At 38.0% G+C, this 21,696-nt stretch overlaps 3 protein-coding genes and 1 long non-coding RNA gene across 15 annotated transcripts in view; 3 read left to right on the forward strand and 1 right to left on the reverse strand.

The window, feature by feature from the left end:
- Positions 1 to 8,792, forward strand: part of LOC101745609 (protein draper) — a 29,991-nt gene extending 21,199 nt beyond the window's left edge. For 7 of the 9 annotated variants that reach the window (XM_038013082.2, XM_038013083.2, XM_038013084.2 and 4 more), the window contains 6 exons: positions 256 to 432; positions 2,021 to 2,188; positions 3,656 to 3,814; positions 4,857 to 5,030; positions 5,753 to 5,878; positions 6,298 to 8,792. In XM_038013082.2, the coding sequence (XP_037869010.2) occupies positions 256 to 432; positions 2,021 to 2,188; positions 3,656 to 3,814; positions 4,857 to 5,030; positions 5,753 to 5,878; positions 6,298 to 6,545 (1,052 nt within the window). In that variant the 3' untranslated portion in view covers positions 6,546 to 8,792. The remainder of the gene's footprint in view (positions 1 to 255; positions 433 to 2,020; positions 2,189 to 3,655; positions 3,815 to 4,856; positions 5,031 to 5,752; positions 5,879 to 6,297) is intronic. The other 2 variants (XM_038013086.2, XM_062670070.1) reach the window with 1 other exon arrangement.
- A 143-nt stretch (positions 8,793 to 8,935) lies between these two features.
- LOC119628949 (uncharacterized) lies at positions 8,936 to 11,843 on the forward strand. Its single transcript, XM_038013088.2, has 2 exons — positions 8,936 to 9,063; positions 9,157 to 11,843. Exons 1-2 carry the CDS (start codon positions 9,022 to 9,024, stop codon positions 10,378 to 10,380), a joined length of 1,266 nt encoding a protein of 421 aa, XP_037869016.2. The 5' UTR covers positions 8,936 to 9,021; the 3' UTR covers positions 10,381 to 11,843.
- A 1,990-nt stretch (positions 11,844 to 13,833) lies between these two features.
- Positions 13,834 to 21,696, reverse strand: part of nAChRa4 (nicotinic acetylcholine receptor subunit alpha 4) — a 40,322-nt gene continuing 32,459 nt past the window's right edge. For 2 of the 3 annotated variants that reach the window (NM_001109919.1, NM_001173345.1), the window contains 3 exon segments: positions 13,834 to 14,055; positions 14,816 to 15,038; positions 15,771 to 15,968. In NM_001109919.1, coding sequence (NP_001103389.1) covers positions 13,861 to 14,055; positions 14,816 to 15,038; positions 15,771 to 15,968 — 616 coding nt within the window. In that variant the 3' untranslated portion in view covers positions 13,834 to 13,860. 3 annotated transcript variants of the gene reach the window in all.
- On the forward strand, positions 13,944 to 16,304 carry LOC119628950 (uncharacterized). 2 transcript variants are annotated; one of them, XR_009973811.1, is made up of 3 exons: positions 13,945 to 14,085; positions 15,647 to 15,705; positions 15,814 to 16,304. It is a non-coding gene; the product is annotated as an uncharacterized LOC119628950 (long non-coding RNA). The 2 variants fall into 2 exon arrangements; XR_005245053.2 differs by lacking the exon at positions 15,647 to 15,705 and having other exon boundaries at positions 13,944 to 14,085.

Here is a 21,696-nt window from a genome sequence, read left to right on the forward strand (position 1 = left end):
ATCTTTATATATATGATTCTACTGTACGTGTGTATGACAGTGAACTCCTCCTAAAGTGCTGGACCGATTTGAATGAATTTTTGTGTATGCATTCATTCATTCATTTGTGTACGCAGGACGTCTAGTCTAGTCTAGTCTAGTCGGGTGCGCTAGTTTATATATAAATTGTAAGGATTTGATTCATTCTTAATTTATTATTCTTATTCATTATAAAAACGAAGATATTAATTAAGGGTATAAACTGTGTGTGCGCAGGAGTGTGTCAGTGCCGGCCCGGCTGGCGCGGCGCCCAGTGCGGCGAGGCGTGCGGGCCCGGCTGGTGGGGCATCAACTGCTCGCAGCCGTGCCGGTGCGCGCACGGCGCCGCGTGCCGCCCCATCGACGGCTACTGCCGCTGCCCGCCCGGATACACCGGCAACTACTGCACCCAGTGTGAGTGACAATACTTCGAAATGTTAATCACTAAAAGAGCTATTTGGTTCCGCTGTTTCGATTCCGGAAAGGTTGAGATACCTTTATAACGTATAATTGTCATTACGCATCTCGTATATTTATGTAGTTTGAAGTCGTTGTGGCCTAAAGGATAAGACGTCCGGTGCATTCGTATGTAGCGATGCACCGGTGTTCGAATCCCGCAGGCGGGTACCAATTTTTCTAGTGAAATACGTACTTAACAAATGTTCACGATTGACTTTCACGCTGAAAGAATAACATCTTGTAATAAAAATCAAACCCGCAAAATTATAATTTGCGTAATCACTGGTGGTAGGATCTCTTGTGAGTCCGCACGGGTAGGTACCACCACCCCGCCTATTTCTGCCGTGAAGCAGTAATGCGTTTCGGTTTGAAGGGTGGGGTAGCCGTTGTAACTATACTGAGACCTTAGAACTTATATCTCAAGGTGGGTGGCGCATTTACATTGTAGATGTCTATGGGCTCCAGTAACCACTTAACACCAGGTGGGCTGTGAGCTCGTCCACCCATCTAAGCAATAAAAAAAAAACTTTGAATATATTGTAGAGCAGGGCTCTCTAAACTACAAACCTTTGCGGGCCAATTAAATTTTCTACAAAAGCCGGAGGGCTGCAGAAAATAATAATTTCGAAAACAACATACTTTCCGGGAATTTCCGGGAATGATATCATGGGAATGGAATGTTACAAGAATAATGATAAATTATACCAAATATTGATTACATATATGTTTTTAAGTATATAAGTATATCAGAGGAAGTAAGAAAGTAGCTCCGACAATTAACGAATTAAAGAGCGGACGGTTAGCGTGGTGTGAACATGTGATGTGTAGAGAGAAGAGGTATGTGACTAGGAGATGTATGGACATGGCAGTGCAAGGAAGGAGGTCGACCGAAGAATGCATGGATGGAGTATGTGAATGATGATATGAGAGAGAGAGAGAGAGAGAGAAGTGAGTGTTGAGATGACGGCTGATAGAAGAAAATAGAATAGAAAAATTCGCTGTGCCGACCCCAACTGGTGGGATAAGGTGGAGAAAAAGAAGACTGATTATATGTTTTTGGACAGCTCTGTTATAGAGCATCCTAACGCGCGTATGACTTTTTGGCGGGAACGCGAGGAGTGAAGTAGTGTGATTTGTTTTATTTTATCTATTTAGTGTTTCTTCAGGTTTAAATGTGTAATAACGGTGGTTTATTAACTATTTAGTTTCTGTGAAAGTGCACATATGTGGAAAAATAAAACAAAGCCGCTGGACGTAACTTCTCGGGATCCACTGAAAAAGTCTCAGTAAATGCCCACCATATTACTGAGATTATATTCATCCCATATAATCTCATCCCATTTAATTTAATTTCATCCGAGTTGATTAATATCTCAAATCAATCATCTTTTCATTTCATTTCACTTTGTGTTATCATTTTTCATAAAAATAAGAATATAAATTAAAATAAGACATGACCTAAAGGTCTTAGTTATAAGGTCATAAAATCCCTTAAAAAAAATTAACGCGCGTGTCAATCGTTAGTTTCTAATTTGGGTTGCAGTCTGCCCGGAGGGGTACTTCGGCGACCACTGCATGGAGGCGTGCAACTGTCCGTCGGCCGGGAACTGGGTGTGCGACCCGGTGCGGGGCTGCGTGTGTCAGCGCGGCTTCATCGGCGACGGCTGCGACCAGCACGCCAGCGAGGCCGTCGTTATAGGAGAAGCTAAAGGCGAGTATTCGAACAAAGTACCATGCCCATATTAGTGTGGAGCTGAAAGTCAGCAATGCCCAAATTGCAGCTCTGTGTCATATGATAACTTTTTAACAGTATTTATATGATATCTAGATTTAATGTCATATAAAGCACAGGTTCAAAAGATATTGGACATTAAACATGATAACTTCCTACTGGTTTTTATACATTTTATCGTTTACAGACAGCATTACTATTAGTTTTTCACTAGGAACTTAATAAATAAAGCATGAGTTAATGATTAAAACGACGATACGTACTGCAATGTCATTAAGAAGTCTTATTTTTTAATTTGTTTTATCCAGTGCTTCATATGATTCAAAATTAACAACATAATTCTAATTTTTATTTATTAGAGCAATCTTGTAATATACTTTATCTGGGCATTTCTGGGGCACAAATGGGCATTGTCCTTTACGTTTTGATTTTTTGAAGAAAACAAAAAGGGAAAATATTTGATGACGTCACTAGCTGTTTCGAGTGCGGTGTTTCACATATCCCGATCATTTGAGTTACGTAACAAATACCTTTTTAATGTTAGGAGACTAGGGAATAATTAACTTACACGATATCACAGTTAACCTGCTTAGAAAACTTTATTAACTTACTGTACTAGATATGTATTAAATTAGTGTATAACTGTGTATTCGACACATTACGACGTCGATGTGTGAACTAACTCACCTACTGCTTCGCGTAGAGTGGTCGTTGGAGACCATAGACATCATAACCCTGAGATGTAATACTGAAATTTCAATTAATTGTGGCTGTACTTATACCCTTCAAACCAGACCGTTATGCAGCAGAATATTTGCATTTAACTGAACGGGTTTACAAATTGTCTTCATTGCACGATATTAATTGAGTTTTATTTTTTTTACATTTTAATTCATCAATAATTATTGTCTCCCTGCGTACACGCAATTTATTAATTACGAATAATGTCTAATTTTTTTTCTACCTATGCTGATAACCTTGAGAGGCTATTTCAGCTTCGCCTTGACGTGTAGGTGAGCTCACGGAGCTCAAACCGGGGTGTTGACAACACTGGTCGTAGCAAGAGCAGTGCTTCGCAGAATTACTGAATCAGAATTTATTGGTGGTAGGACCTCTTGTGAAGCCGCGCGGGTAGGTACCATCCACCCTGCCTATTTCTGCCGTGAAGCAGTAATGCGTTTCGTTTTGAAGGGCGGGGCAGCCGTTGTAACTATACTTGAGACCTTAGAACTTATATCTCAAGGTGGGTGGCGCGTTTACGTCGTAGATGTCTATGGGCTCTAGTAACCGCTTAACACCAGATGGGATTGTGAGCTCGTCTACCCATTTAAGCAATGAGGAAAAAAAAGGATCTGTCATCGGATTGGAAACGCGACCCACTGAGAAGATCCGGCGAGAAACTCAGTGGGCTAAATGTCTAATAATGTTTTAAATTTGTATCCGCAGCAGGATCGAACAGCGGTCTGATAGCGGTCGTGATCATATTGGCACTGCTTTGCGCCGCCGCCATCGTCCTCGTGTTGCTGTACTACCGCAACCGAGTCAAGAACCTGAAGCGCGAGATCGCGCACGTCGTGTACACGGCGGACCCGCACTCGCAGCCAGGTGGGTACATGCGACCCCTTCGCGTGGTCAAACTCACTGGTGGTGGGGCGTGTGGTCAGATGTATATAATAATCAAAAGAAAATCACAATAAAAAACGGATGAAGTAAAATAAATACCAAAAGAAGAATCAGAAAATATCGCTCTTTAGGGCACGTTGCAATGGACATACTACTACAGATATAACTTAATGAGGGTTGACGTCAAGCAGGCTGCCACCTGTGCTAAAACTCATGCTAAATTTCTATTCAACATGTCCATGCAACGACAAGAAAAATAAAGAGGATATTGTGAAATACCAGGTTAGATAGGCACCGTCTTGTGTATTACCACAGAGCAATCATCGACTTCAACCTCGTATCTCAGAGGAATGGTACTCACGTGGCGACATCATGGCGCCTTTATGGTCTGCCCGTCCACTGGTATGGTACTACTACTACTGTACTGGATACACTATTCATAAGAAACTATGGTGAAAATGCTTTACAAGTATAAACCAATACATTCACATGAAGCACGGGGCTCGGTCCCTATACCTGCTTAGATACAAGAATAATATAAACTGGTTATTCTTTTTCTTTTTTTAAGGGATTTTATGACCTGTTAACTAAAACCTTAAGGTCAAGTCTTATTTTAATTTATATTCTTATTTTTGTGAAAAATGATAATATGGAGTGAAATGAAGATGACTAATTGATACATTAATCAACTGAGATGAAATTAAATAAAATCAGATGAGATGATATGGGATGAAATACAATCTCAGTAAAATGGTGGTCATTTATTGAGATTTTTTCTGAGGACTTTTTGGAGGATCCCGAGAAGTTACGTCCAGCGGCTTTGTTTCATTTTACCGCATTTGTGCACTTTTACAGATACTAAACAGTTAATAAACCACCGTTATTACACATTTAAACCTGAAGAAACATTAAATAGACAAAATAAAACAAATCACATAACTTCACTCCTCGCGTTCCCGCCAAAAAATCACCAACTGGTTATTCTAGTATTGTTTAAGCTATATGTGATATCTTTTTTCAACAGAACAACAACATTTCGATAACCCGGTGTACTCGTACCAAGGGTCGACTAGGAGCGACGACTCAGCGAGCTTGCTGAACAACGCGACTCACATTGTGAACAACCTGGGCACCGGGAGTAAACTATCCAACACGACCATAGAGAAGCTGAGGATGAAGGCAACAGCGTCGAACGATGGTTAGTTAGGGAATTTATTTCTTAGTTCCAAGCCGGTTTCGGCCACGGCGACCAAAATTTTCTGTTTAGTAACTTAAAACCTAATATCCGCGCCTCTTATGCGCTCTAATATGGCTATGATAGCCTATCTTAATATTAAACGTGCGCAAAAAAAAGCTACACGTAAGAACCCCACCCACAAATTTGTAAAAAATGGTGGAAGGCGGTCTATTTTTCAGTGATGGTGTTTTTTTTCGGATAGGAGAAAAGTTTTATTCCCAATTTTTTTACATATCTGTTTTTATTTATTAACATCATTTTAGGAAATTGGTATGTACGTATGTTTGTTTGTATGTCATGGAATTTTTAATTGTCGTTTTTACCAACTTCAATTTGTACACGCATTAAGAACCGATGTCAGTATAATAGTATTATATCTTCCCTCTAATATCTTGATTATTATCAACAAAATAAAAAAGATGAAATTAATTATGTGGCGTTAGCTATCATACAACAAAAGACAGATGCCTGAATTTCGCTTACGACATTTTCAAGATAAGCTTGCATATATACAAGTTACGAGCAACAACGTTCGGACCCTCGGTCTAGCAATATCAACAGTTCGGTTGAAGATCTTTCCTCCGTCGTTAAACCTCCACAATGATTACTTCGGTTTGCTATTTGAGCAAGTATTTTTTGTTTGTTTTTAAACTACATGTATTATTTTGGGATTTTATTTTTAGCGTATGACCCCATGTCTTCTATAAAAAACAAAGATGCCGATGCCAATAACCCCAACCTGTATCAGTACGTTGAAGACAACAAATTGGATCATGTTTATGATGAAATCAAACACAAAGAAGGATATGGTGAGCACTTTTTTGAAATATTTAATAAAAATACGTTTTTTTTTTTTATTAATGTTTTGCTTTAACAAGACGAAAATACAGGGCATAAGTTGATTGTTCTCGACATGAAAAAGAAAACTGTCTTTTGTAAAGTACTAACGTAGAAAAAAAAGGTTTTCATACAGAATGGAAAGGCCGTGATATATAAAAGTGTGCTCCGGTTTGTGTGTTATACCGCAACCGAGACCTCAATTATGTGTCCCAACGGGGGCAGTTCACATTTAAATGTCTATGGGCCGATTAACAGTTGAGCCTATCTTGGCTATAAAAAGCAAAGCATAAACGCTTGTTTTTTTTTCGTCAGCACGTCAAAGCTGGGAGATATCAAGCATATTCATTATAGAAAACAATTGTTTATAACTAAACGTCTTTAATCTTAGAAATCGAATACGATCATCTCAACTACACGCCGCCGGCCAACAAATGGAAGCCTCACTACCACCGGATGCCGAATGGATTGACCGCATCCAACGCGCAGTCCTCGGCGTCGTCCAGTTCTAACGGCGACGCCGCGACGCCGCCCATCCCGCCCCTGCCGCGCCGCGCCACCACCCCGCCCCCCAACCCGCCCGCCGCCCCGCCCGCCGCCCTACAGAATCTCAGCGACGACGGAACATCAACACCGTGATGTGCTCAGAACTCAATAGTAAATAACTCGGAATATAACGAAGCGAAAAGGTCGAATATCCATTTTTTCAATTTGTCAATAGAGCGCTTTTATTTTAACTCTTTACTCTTTAGATTTTTTTTTGCTTGTAAGCACATAATGTTCTAGCCTATAGTAAGTACCATTGAATTAAAATAGAAGTTCAATTTAAAAAAAAAAACACCACGAAAAAGCTAATGAAAAAATTTAGGAAAGAGATCCGCTAAGTAATTTTCTAATTCTCATAAGTAACGTTAATTATCGAAGATTAGACTTAAGTGATTACAATGCCTAAAATCAATATGTTTTAGTCCTACATGAGACGAATATTGTAATAGGCAGCTGCTCGACCGTCGCCCTAGCTTATGATTACTGCCATCAAGCCAACAGTACATTCGCCTTCAATAACCAAAATAATCTTTTAAAAACAATTATCCGACTTTACGTCTCTGATTTCATGATACATTTATCAAATATTGTGGACTGTCGACTGACTAGGTAAATTATAATTGATACTTTTGGATTGTGATAGAAAATCGTCTCAACAAAAACGAAGAAACGTTGTTTTAAAATAAAACTGGATATTCGAACTTTAATGTCGAGATATTTTGATCATGTGATTAACACTTTACTATGTATTTTAGTTACAGTATTGGTTATGAAATATTTGTACAGAGAACAACAGGATGTAAGAAAATGAGACGCGTAAGGTAAACTACGTATTTTAGATCTAATTATTTTTTAATTTAATCATATTGGAGCTTTACTTTTATTTAAAGGCAGCGAAATATTATATTTTTCTTAAATTACAATTTTACTTTTCGTTACATACTTTTGGAACGTTCAGATATATGCATAAATTGAATAGGGATTGTTCTTATATAACAAAACTGTTAATTTAGTTATAGGCTTTACAAATTTTAATCTCTTATTTTTAAATTTCCTTAATAACATCATGTTGTAGTGAAAAATTTAGTTTTGATAATTAATACATTTTATTAAAAAAAAATTACGATTAATTTGTATCCAAAAAAGAAATTATCACTATTTTTATTCATTAAAAAAATAATCTCTGAATCTTATTTTTGTTAACTTTATTTTTGTGAACAGTTTGCTTTCTTATGAAATTAAAAAATCTTATGTTATGGCAGTTAATTATGATTGATGTTGTTTGGTAAAAAAGCTATGGTTGTAAAATTAATAAAAACACTAGTAAATACATATCGATAGAACTGTTATATAAATGTATTTTTTTTACAAAAACTTTAAGTGTTCTAGTATTACAATATAATATTTTTCGAAATTTTCAATGTTTGAGTACTAAACTATCGTAGGATAAGATTAAGATTTATAATTTACGTACTTTTAAGAGTTCTCATGTGCTCGTGACATGACACCGATAAATATATTTACTTCGAATGAACGTTTTCATAATTCTAACTCAATAATGCAGTTGAAAAACAAACAAAATATTTTCTAGTTGTTTTGAGACAATTTGTATTTAAAAAAATGAATTTAGACTTAGTAAGATGTACATTTATTTATATGCCAACACTAGATCATTTTTCGGAAACCACCATTCCTTTCCGTGTTTTTTATGTTATTTATAAATGAATTTTCTAATATATCAATGTACATGTTTTGTTTCCATTAATATTGTGTTGACAGTTTTAATTTTTTTAAATATGTTATTAATTTTATAAAAACTTTAAAACTATACAAACCTATATAAATTTATTATGTTACGCATTTTATCAGCTGTAATGTTGTGCATGTTATTACGTGAGTAATTCAGTTCAGAATTATATTAACATGATGAAATGAAGTATTTATAGTATAAATATAATAAAATAAAATAGTAAAAAAAAGTTGATAAAAGGACTCAAATTAAAGTGTTCGAAACTTTGCTCAATAAGTGTCAATTGAAAGCAATGGAGAGCTTTAATAGATTTCTCAAAAATATTAAACTAAATTTTATATCTATTAGGGTGTAATGAAAGAAACTTAATTCTAAAAAAAAATCTGTTAACTATTTATCGCAATGAATAAAAAGAAAAAGATATTTATGATGATTTCTTTAATGAATTAAAATGAAACGAATTCGCTTATGTTTCATTCACTTGTGTTTCATGTTTTCAAAGCAGTTTTATTAATCAACTTTTTTATCGATAAGGTTGAATGTGATATTATAATTTATATTATTATGTAAAAAATAAATGATTTCACTTATTTCACTATTTTTTATTCCATAACTTTACTCGCATTCTCATATATGTACGCATTAACATTTAAATGTTAACAAATATTGAGACAAGTGTTCGGATTTAATTTGGATAATGGACTTACAGATGGCAAATATGTGCACAGAACTTACGGAAACTAATGAGTATTCGTTCGTTACTGACAAGTCTGCAAGATTTTGCGACTAAATGTAGTGTAGCAGTGTAGTGAGTGCATCATGAAGAAAACAGTTATTTTGTTTATTGCTTTAATAATTCATGTAAGTTAATAATGTTTACACAGTGCAATTCATTGTTTCATAAGCAAAATGTAAATCGTGAAAATATTTTATAGTTATCACGACATTTTTCAGACTAGTACCGTGTTTTTTGGTGAATTTCAAGGACCTACGCCTTCAGTAAATAAGAATTTTGGTAAGCTGATGAATGATGTTGTGTCAGACGCCAGACAAACAATAGATTGCACCGTAGAAGCTATGAAAAATGAAGTGGACTCTGGAAATTTACCCTACTTTTATAAACCTAAATGTGGTAATCAAAATGTTAAGCCACTTAATAATAAGAATCTTGACAGAAAAAGTAGGGCGACATTTAAGGACACCGAGAATCCTAGACGACACCAAAAAATCGTTGATGGAACGATCTTTAAAAACACCGGAAAAAACAAGAATAAGAAGATAAACGACATAAAGAATTTGTTGTTGAATGAATCACGACGCTTGAATAATGTTGATAAATTTGTGAAAGAAGACCTTGACGGCATATCCAAGGACGTACGTGTACAATTAGAAAAAATAGAACATAATGACGTTAAGGTTGCTCTCGCTCTACAAAAGCCTAAAGTGGATTCCGTGAAGAATGCTTCTTCAGAAATAAAATCAAAAATTTCAGCTCAGTCTAAAAATATTAAGTTTGCCAATTCGGCAAGCAATTCTTCCGATACAAGCGAAATTGATGATATTGTGGCAAAGTTCCAAATCGAAACAAACAATACGCTTAAGGAAATAGAAAAACAACTCCAAGATTGGGAAAAAGAAGAATCGGAACAGTTGCAAGAGTTAAAAACACTCATGGAAAGTGCCAAACATCCTGTTACTCTTAAAGATCTAGCTCAGAATATTACCGCGAATAGTTTATCGGAAAATAGTACATTGCCGTTCGATACAGTTAACTCATCAATAACACCTTCAACCATCGTTACTCCACTACCTGAAATTCAAAGCGGAAAAAACTTGAGTTCAATTGACATACCAAGTAAATCTTCCAAAGGCTTACAAAGAACTACAATAGCACTAGCATCGTCTACTGAACATTTTACAACAACTGCAATTCCGACCTCGAATATAATAAGTAAATTAACGACATTTAAAATTGCGACTACCACAGAACGAACACTAACTAAAGCGGACGATAGTCTAAATGATTATGGTGGATTTTTCGATTTCTCTCCTAATGACAAGCATGCAAGAGATGAAGCGGCCAGTAGCGCAGAAAAAATAATCAAAGAGGGAAGTTTTTCCAAATCACTGTTTAATGCTCTATCTAATAAGGTAGAGGATGCACCCTCCATATTTTGATAATCGTACGTACTTAAATGGGTATTTTTAAAATTACAAATAATAAAAAAAAAAGTAGTTTAAATCGTTAATGTTGTAAAAATATATATAAGTGACTCTTTGTTCAAATTGTTGTGAAAAAAAAACAGATTTTCCAGCTATTCAAGAATACTAATATTGTCTCTAAGATCGAATTGAGCCATAATGAATAATAACCGGCAAAGACAAGATTTTTGAATTTCCAAAATTTAAAAAAACGTAGGTACATAGGAAAATAGTATAATAAATACAATAAAGTTCGTCAATCTCTTTCCTAGCCTCTAAATAATTTAAAAAAAGCCGCTGTCTGGCTTTGTTGCTTTGCTTATTTTTTTAAAATCTGACAACTGATTTCGAATCTTTTTTTATTAATAGAAAGAGAAGAAAAAGATTTTGAAGAAAATGGCTGAATTATCATGAGGCTGTGTGAAAAAAAAACTGTTTCGTTCGTTCGTTTCAAATTTTACAAATTTTAAGATAAAGTATTCAAACCAAGCAAAGATGCGAACGGATAGCTTGCTATTGAAATAATATTTAATCGGTTGACAATAGTAGTAGAAAATGATACATATCTGATTCCATCACTACTGATGGTAGGGACATCTTGTGAGCCCGCACGGGCAGGTACTACCACCCCGTCTATTTCGGCCGTGAAGGAATCATACATTTCGATTTGAAGAGGGGCAGCCGTTGTACTATAAACATGAGACTTATTTTTCATAGTGGTGGTAGAATTTACGTTATTGATGTCTATGGACTCCGGTAACCACTTAACTCTAAGTGGGCCGAGAGCTTCTCCACCCAATTGCAGTAAAAAAATGAATGAATTGCCTTATTTCGTAAAAATAAAAAGAGTTCTATGAAGCACAAGCAAGGTTACAATATCCTATCTACTCCACTACTAACTCCACGTTCGAAAGCTATGGTAAATAAGATCACTATTACATTATACATATTTACAAGTCAGGAAGGAAAGTAATGTGATAAAAGTGCAGACAGTATGTTGCGTTATTCGTTCTTATTAAAATAATGGGATAATTAATTAAAACACAATTAAATCTATGTATATGTAACGGTTTTATTAACAATATTTTATGTAAATACATAATTACAAACTTACACGTCTACCAATTGAGCTTCGCTACTCTAAGACGAGTCAATGCGCTCTGCCACTTATGTTTCTTACCGTAGAATTCAATTTTGCTTAACTATGCACCGATACTTACTAATTTTTTTTGCATATTATACTAGTACCTACCTTAGAATCTTCAACAGTTTAGAATACTAGTCTTATACTAGTAGATATATCTACACACCAAAGTTGTTCACTGGTGTGTCCCTTATAATATTATTTAAGGTGTATCTCTTAAAATATTTAAACTCAATTTTTATCCAGCCCTTTAAATTTTGTTTTAATTTCTGTACAATAAATACATTTTATAAAAGTGTTAAGAGGTTTCATTTAGAGTTATTTTTATTTTCAATTCCAGTCCGAATCAGGCACAATAAGTGTAGTTGAAGATGCCTTTAAAAGTATTAAGATTTTTAGTTTTTCTTATAAAATTTATATTTGACTTAAATTTTGTCTCCGCTTACCCAAAAAGTATTTGCTCTTGGTAATTTCAAATATTTTGATGTTGAAATATGTTTATGTAACGTATTTAATAGGTTAATATTGAGCAACAGTCGAGTTGGAAGTAATTTTAAGACAACGGAAATAGAAATAATCGAAATATTATTTACGAAGACATTAATTAAATAATTCTTGAAATTTTTCTGACTATCGTCTAATTTTACTTTTATTTTGGCACGCAAAATATAGCAACTAGAAAAAATTCGTTAATATTGTTTTTGGAGCATGAAATCATTTGGTAATGTTTTCTACGAATTCAATTAATTATTGCTTAATATTAAATTGTTATTTAAAAAAAAACAGATTACATTATATTCGATGACGACAAAATAGATTATTCCATACTTATTTAAATAACTTTAAGAAAGGACCATCACAAGTTTTACACGTCAGCTGTTTGTGGAGAATCCGCAAGTAAACACAAGAAGACGTTTCACGAAAGACGTAGGCGATACGATTTGCTACCAGAGCAACTTAATAAATAGTCTATCATATCATAATCCTGTTATTGGAATGTTGGGTGTTACCTTAAAAAAAATCGTATGTCGTGAAACTATGGTATGAATTCGAACGTCTTGTACCTACATATGACGAGGTGATCCGGAGGCGACAAAGTGTAGTCGGTTATATTACGTAACTATTGTTATTTTAATTAATTTAATAATTATATTAGAGTATTCTATGCTAATATTATTGCCTGTACGTATTCAAGAAACTCTTCCTGTGTAAAATACTCCTTATTCGAGACACAAAATGAATATGGCTACGTAAATAGTTAACAAGCATTTTTATGCAGTACTCACGATATAAACAATAGAAGAGCAATATTATGAATATTTAAATCTAGGCGACTAATCATTTACTTATATATTCTAAAAATTAATAATACTTCGATGTCTAGATTACCAAATGAATAGATAATACTATTTGTAACCGCACTTGCAGTATTTTCTTCGGTTTTCATGAGTCGTAGATATAATTAGCAGTACTTTTACGTTTTAAATTCGCGGGTTCCCGCGGTTTCACGGTCGGCCGTGATCACGAAAACTTAACACGTTGAGCGCCATGTGTATCTTTCTGGAAACACAAAGTACCACCTTTAGGGGCCGCGTGTTTCCTTTAGGAAACACGAGCAGTACTTTATTCGTAGGCCAGTGTGTCCGCCAGGAAACACATTTCAATACATTTTACTATGAATTCTAATACCTCTGGCCTCCACGGTTATTTCGGTGTGAGTGGGTTTTTTGCACGACCTTTTGATCAAAATTTATTTTTAGACATAACTTAGGAATAAAGTACTGCTCGTGTTTCCTAAAGGAAACACGCGGCCCCTAAAGGTGGTACTTTGTGTTTCCAGAAAGATACACATGGCGCTCAACGTGTTAAATGTTCGAAAAGTCCGAAACAATATAATGACAATAAAAAACGCGAGATTAAACTGTAAAAGTATTAAGTTTTAATTAGACACTTCTCTTGTTTTGATGTTTTACAATCAAATTTTTATTACATTTTATTTAAATATTTTTTTTAGGTAAATAAAATATATTCTGTTTTAGGATAAATAGATTTGATTGAAATCGCAAACTGAATACATTTTAAGTCAGTTTATTTTTTAAGCTTGGTATAGACAAGGATGTATTATATTTTATATAGGTACTAAAGTGACTTGGACGAAAAAAAGTAGCTGTCATTATTTGGAAAGACAGTTAAGATCAATAAAAGTGTTTCATGAGTAACAAAGGTCAGATTAAAGATACTTAAATTGTTATTAATGTACGTATCTTTGTAAAATACGAAAGCGAGGAAGGTTGAGATTTACATATCGACTACTATACGGGAGGTGGACACCGTACTAAGGTGGACGTTGCGTACTGATTAAAATGCTTGTCTATGGGCACTCGGTCATCGTACAGTGTAGGAGCCTGAAGAATAATCCCAGCCGTACCAACCAGTACGGCCAGTGTAAAGATCCACAGAAACAGTCTGTCAAGAACCATCGCCACGTACTTCCAATCTTCTTTCACCTAAAAATCCATCCGCATACAAAGCAACGTGTTAGTACAGATTATTAACTGCTATTTTTCTCTATTGTAATTTCCCAACGCCTTTTTGAAAAAGTTATTAGAAAAAAGTACTGCTTTATTATGTAATCTATCAAGTTGGGTCTCAAATAGGTCTCAAAAAGGGTTAAGTAATAATTTTATTTATTAGAGAATAATTCCGTTTCATTATAATACATATTATTTAATTTCGATTCCCATAAATCTTGATTATGAATAAGAAAAAAGAGAACAGAAATAAGCAGAATTTATAAGACAAGTCCGTAAAAAATTGTGGCATCTGTTGGAAGGTGCTTATTACTCTTCTCTCTCCTCTTAGGTTTTAGGTCCTTGTCGAATCCCATTTATATCACAATGCAAGTGGCACTCACCGCCAGTTTAACCTAGCTTGGGATATGAGGTCGTAGTCTCAATTCTATTACACTTTTCAGCAAAAACAGATAGGATGGTAACACTCCGTTGACCCGCTGCGGACTTACCATTGGTAATTAGCACATTTACGTTTTTCCGGTTTTGATTGTTTGTACTCGATGTTATTCTTTCATCACGAAAGCCATTCATGAAAATGTGTTAAGCGCGTTAATATTATTTTAGAAGAATAGTGTTTTGCCTGTGAAATTTGAATATCAGCATAGTCGCATTATTTGACGGGAAAAAGTACAGCGGGTCTATTGTCCTTTAGGCTACGACGTTTTGGGTGTGATGTTTATTGCATATAACAAACCTTAGTAGAATCTTCAAGCATTTTCGTGTGCTCAGCGATGAATCGAACACAGAAACAGGTTCGATGGACCTCCGGCGGACAAGCGGAGTGACTGAAGCCGGGCGGCGGATCCGGCACCGGACTCAGAATCTCCTCCTCCACACTCACCCCGGCCAATCCGCCGCCCACCACCTCGCTCGAGCCGTGCAGCATGCAACTACCGCCCAGTCGATTGCTGTCAATTCTAGAAACGTCACAACCATCACTAATTTAGCGGTAGGCAGCGGCTCGGCTCTGCCCCTGGCATTGCTGAAGTCCATTGGCGACGGTAACCATTCACCATCAGGTGGGCCGTATGCTCGTCTGCCTACAAGGGCAATAAAAAAAATCTCACGTACTTTTTTTTATTGCTTAGATGGGTGGACGAGCTCACAGCCCACGTGGTGTTAAGTAGTTACTGGAGCCCATAGACATCTACAACGTAAATGCGCCACCCACCTTGAGACATAAGTTCTAAGGTCTCAGGTATAGTTACAACGGCTGCCCCACCCTTCAAACCGAAACGCATTACTGCTTCATGGCAGAAGTAGGCAGGGTGATGGTACCTGCATATTATGCAATTTGCAACATTGCATATTATATGCACAACAAATGTGTTGTTAATAGTACACCGCAACATACCTGCTGTATCTTTCTCTGTCCAGAATTTCGGGTAATTAAACGGTTGTCTGGAAGAGATCGCTTTTAGCGATAAGACCGCCTATTGTACAAACGTATCTGCTTGTTGGCTGATGTTAATTGTGTTTTGGTGTGCAATAAAGTATGTTCTCACACACTCTCTCTCTCTCAAAGGTGAGTGGCGGCATTTACGTGGTAGATGTCTATGGGCTCCGATAACCACTTAACACCAGGTGAGCCGTGAGCTTGTCCACCTATCTATGCAATACAAAAATAAAATAAAAAAGGCTACGATTACCCTGAATTTAAATATGTGGTGTGTGTCAAGTCTTCTTTGCTAGGCGTTCGAGTGAGCGGTCGAGGAGGGGGTGCGGCAGGTGGGGGCCAGGCGCCCGGCGCACAGCAGTCGTCGTCCGCTGCCGCCAGACGGTACGGATACAAGGGTCTGGCTGTCCCACCGCAGCGTACCACAACACCGCATGCAGTGTAACGAGATCTAAAAACAAAACTAGTTCAATTAGTTTAGCCCATGATACAAAGTGATTGGTTAAGTGGTATTAACGTGTTGTTATTACATTGAAACGGTAGACAGCGGCTTGGCTCTGCCCCTGGCATTGCTAAGGTCCATGGGCGACGGTAACCACTTACCATCAGGTGGGCCGTATACTCGTCTGCCTACACGGGCAATAAAAAAAACAAAAAAACAAAACAAACTAGATCTTATTGTTCACATATATTTATAGCAAATAGCGTTAGACATCCTAAAAAAAGATTTCAATTAAATCTTTAGACAAATAATATTAGTTTGATATTAAAGACAAATTCAGTCTTATCGGATTTTCATTTTCTTAGTCAATTCCTGTAGATATCCTTATAGTACACAGCATTATATCACTTACATGGACAGTCAGCTTCAAATAGAATCAAAGGAAATAAAACATAGTGTAGACGCGAGATGAAAAAACTACGAAAATATTTAAAATTTGGTCGTTGCAAATGAAGGACACAGACTGCGGGAAGAAACGATAAGAAGCGGCAGTTCTGCGTTAAAGGAAGGATGCACAATACCTTTATGTAGTCCTTGCTGCAGACTCGTACCACTCCGCGATGAGAAACACCAACGATTTCACTTATTTACGTATTTAACATAACAAAGACACGAAGCGCGCGCGCGGTTGTTCAGCCATATTTTTTCGTCTCGATGTCACCACACGATCTCGCTCGCATGCGTCCGTAGGTAAAGTGCCGGAGAGGGATGGGACAGGATTTGCAAAACCAAATTAAAATGTTGCTATTTTTCGAAACCTAAAACTAACTAAGTTTTAAACCAGCGCAACCATTCCCCCGGGCTTGAAGGGACGCCTTCAAAGTATTATCTAACTAAAACGTGTATTATCTAACTAAAAAACTAAAAAGTGTATTATCTAACAAACGAATAACAATAAATTCAAATAAGTACGCTACGTTTATCTACTATTACGCTATGTTCCTACAAGAATTAAGAATTTATACTATATCTATATACAACTAACCTAAATAATATGAAAAATCTAAATGTGCTACTGGTTGGGTAGTGGGCAGAGTCGCACCACGGGACGCAAATACGATCCGATCGCTGTCTTAACCCGTGCAATGCGTGTAACTCCCGTAGAGTCCGGAAACACTTCTTCCACGACACCCAAAGGCCAGTGTAGAGGAGGCGAATTATCGTTAATCAGAATCACCACCGAGCCGACGACGACTGGATCGACCGGCGTGTTCCATTTGCGGCGTGATTGCAACGTATGAAGGTATTCCCGTCTCCAGCGCTTCCAAAACGATTGAACTAATTTGTCTAGCAAATCGTGTCTAGCAAGAGTAGTTAAATTTTCATCGATTTCTTCCGCAGGCAAGCATTTCAAAGGCGTGAGATTCAAAAAATGCGCAGGAGTTAAGGCAAGCGGTTCTGAAGGATCACTAGAGAGTGTTCCACATAAAGGTCGTGTATTCATTACCGATTCGATCTGACTGAGAACAGTACATAGCTCTTCAAACGAAAGAATTGTATCACCTATAACGCGATATAGATGTGACTTTAAGCTTTTGATATTAGCCTCCCAATTCCCGCCAAAATGGCTAGCTGTCGGTACATTTAGGGACCAATCAATGCGATTTTCAGCTAAGACGTTACCAAACTCTGTATTATGATACTTTGAACTAAGAAATTCATGAAGTTCTGAAAGCTTGCGTTTAGCACCTATATAATTCGTTCCATTGTCCGAATAAATTCTACCCACCGGGCCTCGTCTAGATAGGAACCGCTTGAAGGCTCCCATGAAACTAGCTGTGCTTAAATCACCAGCCAGTTCTATATGTACTGCGCGCGTAGTCATGCAAACAAATAAACACACGTAAGCTTTGGTAGAACGAATACCACGCCCACGTGTTATGGTAACCTTGAAAGGGCCAGCATAATCTGTACCCGTGTGAATGAAGGGTTTAGCGGATTGAACGACACGACAAGAACGATGATCCGCCATTTCAGGGAATGTTGGCTTAGGACGAAGTCGAAAGCAAGGCATGCATTTGTGTATCCTATTCCTAATTAAATTACGAGCAGAAAGTATCCAATACTTCTGACGTAAGAGCGCCATCAGCAGGTCAGGACCGGCGTGACAATTTAATATATGATGATATTCGACAAGTAAATTCAAGATCGGATCTTTTCTCGGAAGCAAAATGGGATATTTCTCGTCGTAGCTCAAGTCAGAGTTTCTTAAACGTCCCCCTACTCTAATTAGTCCATCTTTAAGAAATGGTTTTAAGTGTCGAAATGCATGGCTACAAACTTGACCTTCCTCGAGCTTCGCGATCTCAGCGCGAAAATAAAACCGTTGAAGTTCACGAAGAATTAATAACTCAGCGAACTCATAATCCGATGCTGACATGCGATATCTGTGAGGTAACAATTTTACAAATCGACAAACGAAAACTACACTGCGCAATAGTTTAGACCAAGATGAGATACGATTTCCTAGTGATAATATAGGAGATTTTTCATTTAAAGTAGCGGCGAGAAAAGTCTGTTTCTTTTCTTCCGGCGGCTCCGGCTCTACGGAAGGATTAAAAGGAACAGCAGGCCACTGCGCGACATCCAAATGTGCCCAAGAGGGGCCACTAAACCAAAGCGGGTGATTAATTATTTGGGAAGGAGTGAGGCCACGCGACAAACAATCAGCGGGATTGTCTTTACCAGACACGTGATATAGATTTTGTGGAGATAAATAGCTTTGTATCTTCGTCACTCTGTTAGCCACAAAGGTGCTCCATCGATGAGGCGATGAATGTGTCCAACAAAGTGCGACTGTTGAGTCTGAAAACGCGAATATATTGCGAAAAACAATGCGATTTTGACAAGCGACTACTACATTTTTTATGAGCTGAGCGAGTATGAGAATCGCGCAAAGCTCAAGTCTGGCGAGCGACACAACCTTTTTAGGAGAAACCTTTGATTTTGCTGTTATCAAACGTATTGTACTATCATTGTTATTTTGAACGTGAAAATATATCACCCCCCCATATGCTTTCTCACTGGCGTCCGCGAAACCTAAGATAGTCACGATGCTGTCGACGTTCATACCTACGTGACGTGGGATCTTTATATGAGAAAGCAAAGGAAGTTCTTCTTTGAATCGGCTCCACATTTTTACTATATCTTCGGATGGAGTGTCATCCCAGTCACAATTGCTCAGCCACAACTGCTTAATAATAAGTTTAACGAACAGGACGACCGGTGCGACAAATCCCATGACGTCCCATATTTTAGCAACACATGACAGTATTGTACGTTTAGTACAAATTTCAATCGGAGTGTAAATTTTTATACAAAAACTATCCGACGTAGGAGACCAACACAAGCCGAGTACTTTATGCTGGTTCGACTCATCGAACTCCTTGACACCTGGCAGGCGATGCGACGGCGGGATCGAATCTAACACTACTTGTGAGTTACTCGTCCACTTCACCAGCTCGAACTGACCGGCCTTCATGAGACCTATCATATCAGAAGCGGTCGATATGCCGATGTCTTCAGTTGGAATTGAATAAACAAAATCGTCCATATATAGGCTAGTATCAATAATTTCTCTGGCCCGCGGGTAAGCGACACCTTCATCAGCTGCCAGCTGTTTAATAGTACGCAACGCATGAAAAGGACTAGACTTAAGCCCGAAAACTACACGATTAAATTCGTAAACTTGTAATGGTTGTTGAGGAGAAAAACGATATAGAATGCGTTGAAAACGCCTGTCAGATTCTCTGACTCCAATACTCAGAAACATCTGACGAATGTCAGCGGAAAGGGCAACCGGAAACAAACGAAAATTAATAATAATATTAAATAAATTTCCTTGGAAATTTTGTCCACGATATAACAGATCATTGAGCAAAACATTAGTAGTAGTCTTACAACTACCATCGAGTACGACTTTTAATTTGGTTGTGACCTTATCTTGTCTGATTACACCATGATGCGGAATAAAATAAGAAATATCTGAACTGTCACAATCTACAGCTGAGAGATAGTTCTTCTCTAAATATTCGAGAATGATGTTGTCGTACGCTAATTTTAGCTGCGGAGAAGCTTGCATCTTTCTTTCTAAGCAGTAAAATCGATTTTCACTTGCTTGACGCGAATTACCGAGAGTGTTAACATCATCTTTAAAGGGCAAAGCCACCACGTATCGTCCGTCACTATCTCGTGTGGTAGTACTGGTATAAAACTCCTCAGACATTTTGTCCTCGGGGCTGAGTACAGACGGCACGTCTACCTCCTCTAATTCCCAAAACTTCCGAATCGTGGAGTCTAACGGGTCTCCGGTACAGCAATATGAAACGCTCTCGTTGCTAGCTACACGAACGGGAGCGTCACCAACAATAACATAACCGAGGATAGTCTCTAACGCGATCGGCGAGGCATGCGAAGGCCGTCCTTGAACCTTGTTCGATAAGAGCAGATGCGGGAAAATCGAAGCTCCAATCAACAGTTGGATCGGGCCTGGGTTAAAGTAAGTATCGTCTGCCAATGCTATGTCTTCGAAATTCGATAAAAGAGAGGCATCAACTGTGGTAGTCGGTAAACGTTCAGTAATTTTATCTACTACTAACGACTCCATAGTATAATTTACGTTACGATCGAAACGAGAATAAAATTTTATTTCTACAGAACCTTCAATTGTTTTGCTAGAACCTCCTATTCCCTTTACTACGGAACAAGCAGGTCTATTATTTATGTTCAAACCCAATCGTCGACAACAATCACGAGTGACAAAATTGCTTTGAGACGCGCCATCCAACAACGCGCGTACACAATGCTCCCTACCACGTGAATCAATAATAACTACACGTGCGGTCGCAATTAGTACTGTAGTAGGACTGCGTAAGATGCGGTTATAACCTTTTGATAAAGTGCACAGCGTTACGCCATCCGTGCTGACGCGAGCTGGAGCAATGCCCATATCATTTAAGCCTACCGAAGAAGGCATGGAGGGCCGTGCGACAGCCGATGCTCGAGTACCTGGTGACTGCGTGCGTCTAGCATTCGAATGCGCTTTACTCGCGACGGGTTCAATTCCGAAACATAATAAAGTGTGATGCTTAGAATTACATTTTTTACATAAAGAGGACGACCTACACGCGGAAACACGATGACCGCTACTTAAACAATTTATACATAAATTGTTCGATTTGACGAATTGAAACCGCTCATTCGGTTTATAACTATTAAAAACCCTACATTTATAAATGTGATCATGTTTGTCACGACACAGACTACATACGGTTGACTCAGAACTAGATGTATAAGTTCGAGCGCGGAAGCTTCAATCTCGGCGTGCCGTGCTCGAGGCGTGGTCTCGCCGCCTGGCGGACCCCGCCTACGGGCGACGGACCGTCGAGGCGATCCGCCCGGTCCTCTCGGACTGGGTGAATCGCGACCGAGGACGTCTCACCTTCCGAGCGACACAGGTGCTCACGGGACACGGCTGTTTCGGTCGCTACCTGCACCTTGTCGCCCGGAGGGAGCCGACGCCGAAGTGCCACCACTGCAGTGGCTGCAACGAGGACACGGCGGAGCACACGCTCGCGTACTGCCCCGCTTTCGCGGAGCAGCGCCGCGTCCTCGTTGCAAAAATAGGACCGGACTTGTCGCTTCCGACCGTCGTGGCTACGATGCTCGGCAGCGACGA

This window comes from Bombyx mori, chromosome 9, assembly GCF_030269925.1.
Source record: "Bombyx mori chromosome 9, ASM3026992v2".
Taxonomy (NCBI): Eukaryota; Metazoa; Arthropoda; class Insecta; order Lepidoptera; family Bombycidae; genus Bombyx; species Bombyx mori.

Excerpts from the sequence above, each read along its gene's own strand:
- LOC119628949 (XM_038013088.2), top strand. The coding sequence starts at position 9,022 with ATGAAGAAAACAGTTATTTTGTTTATTGCTTTAATAATTCAT. Across the intron at positions 9,064-9,156 it reads TTATTGCTTTAATAATTCAT|ACTAGTACCGTGTTTTTTGG; the intron begins GTAAGTTAATAA and ends GACATTTTTCAG.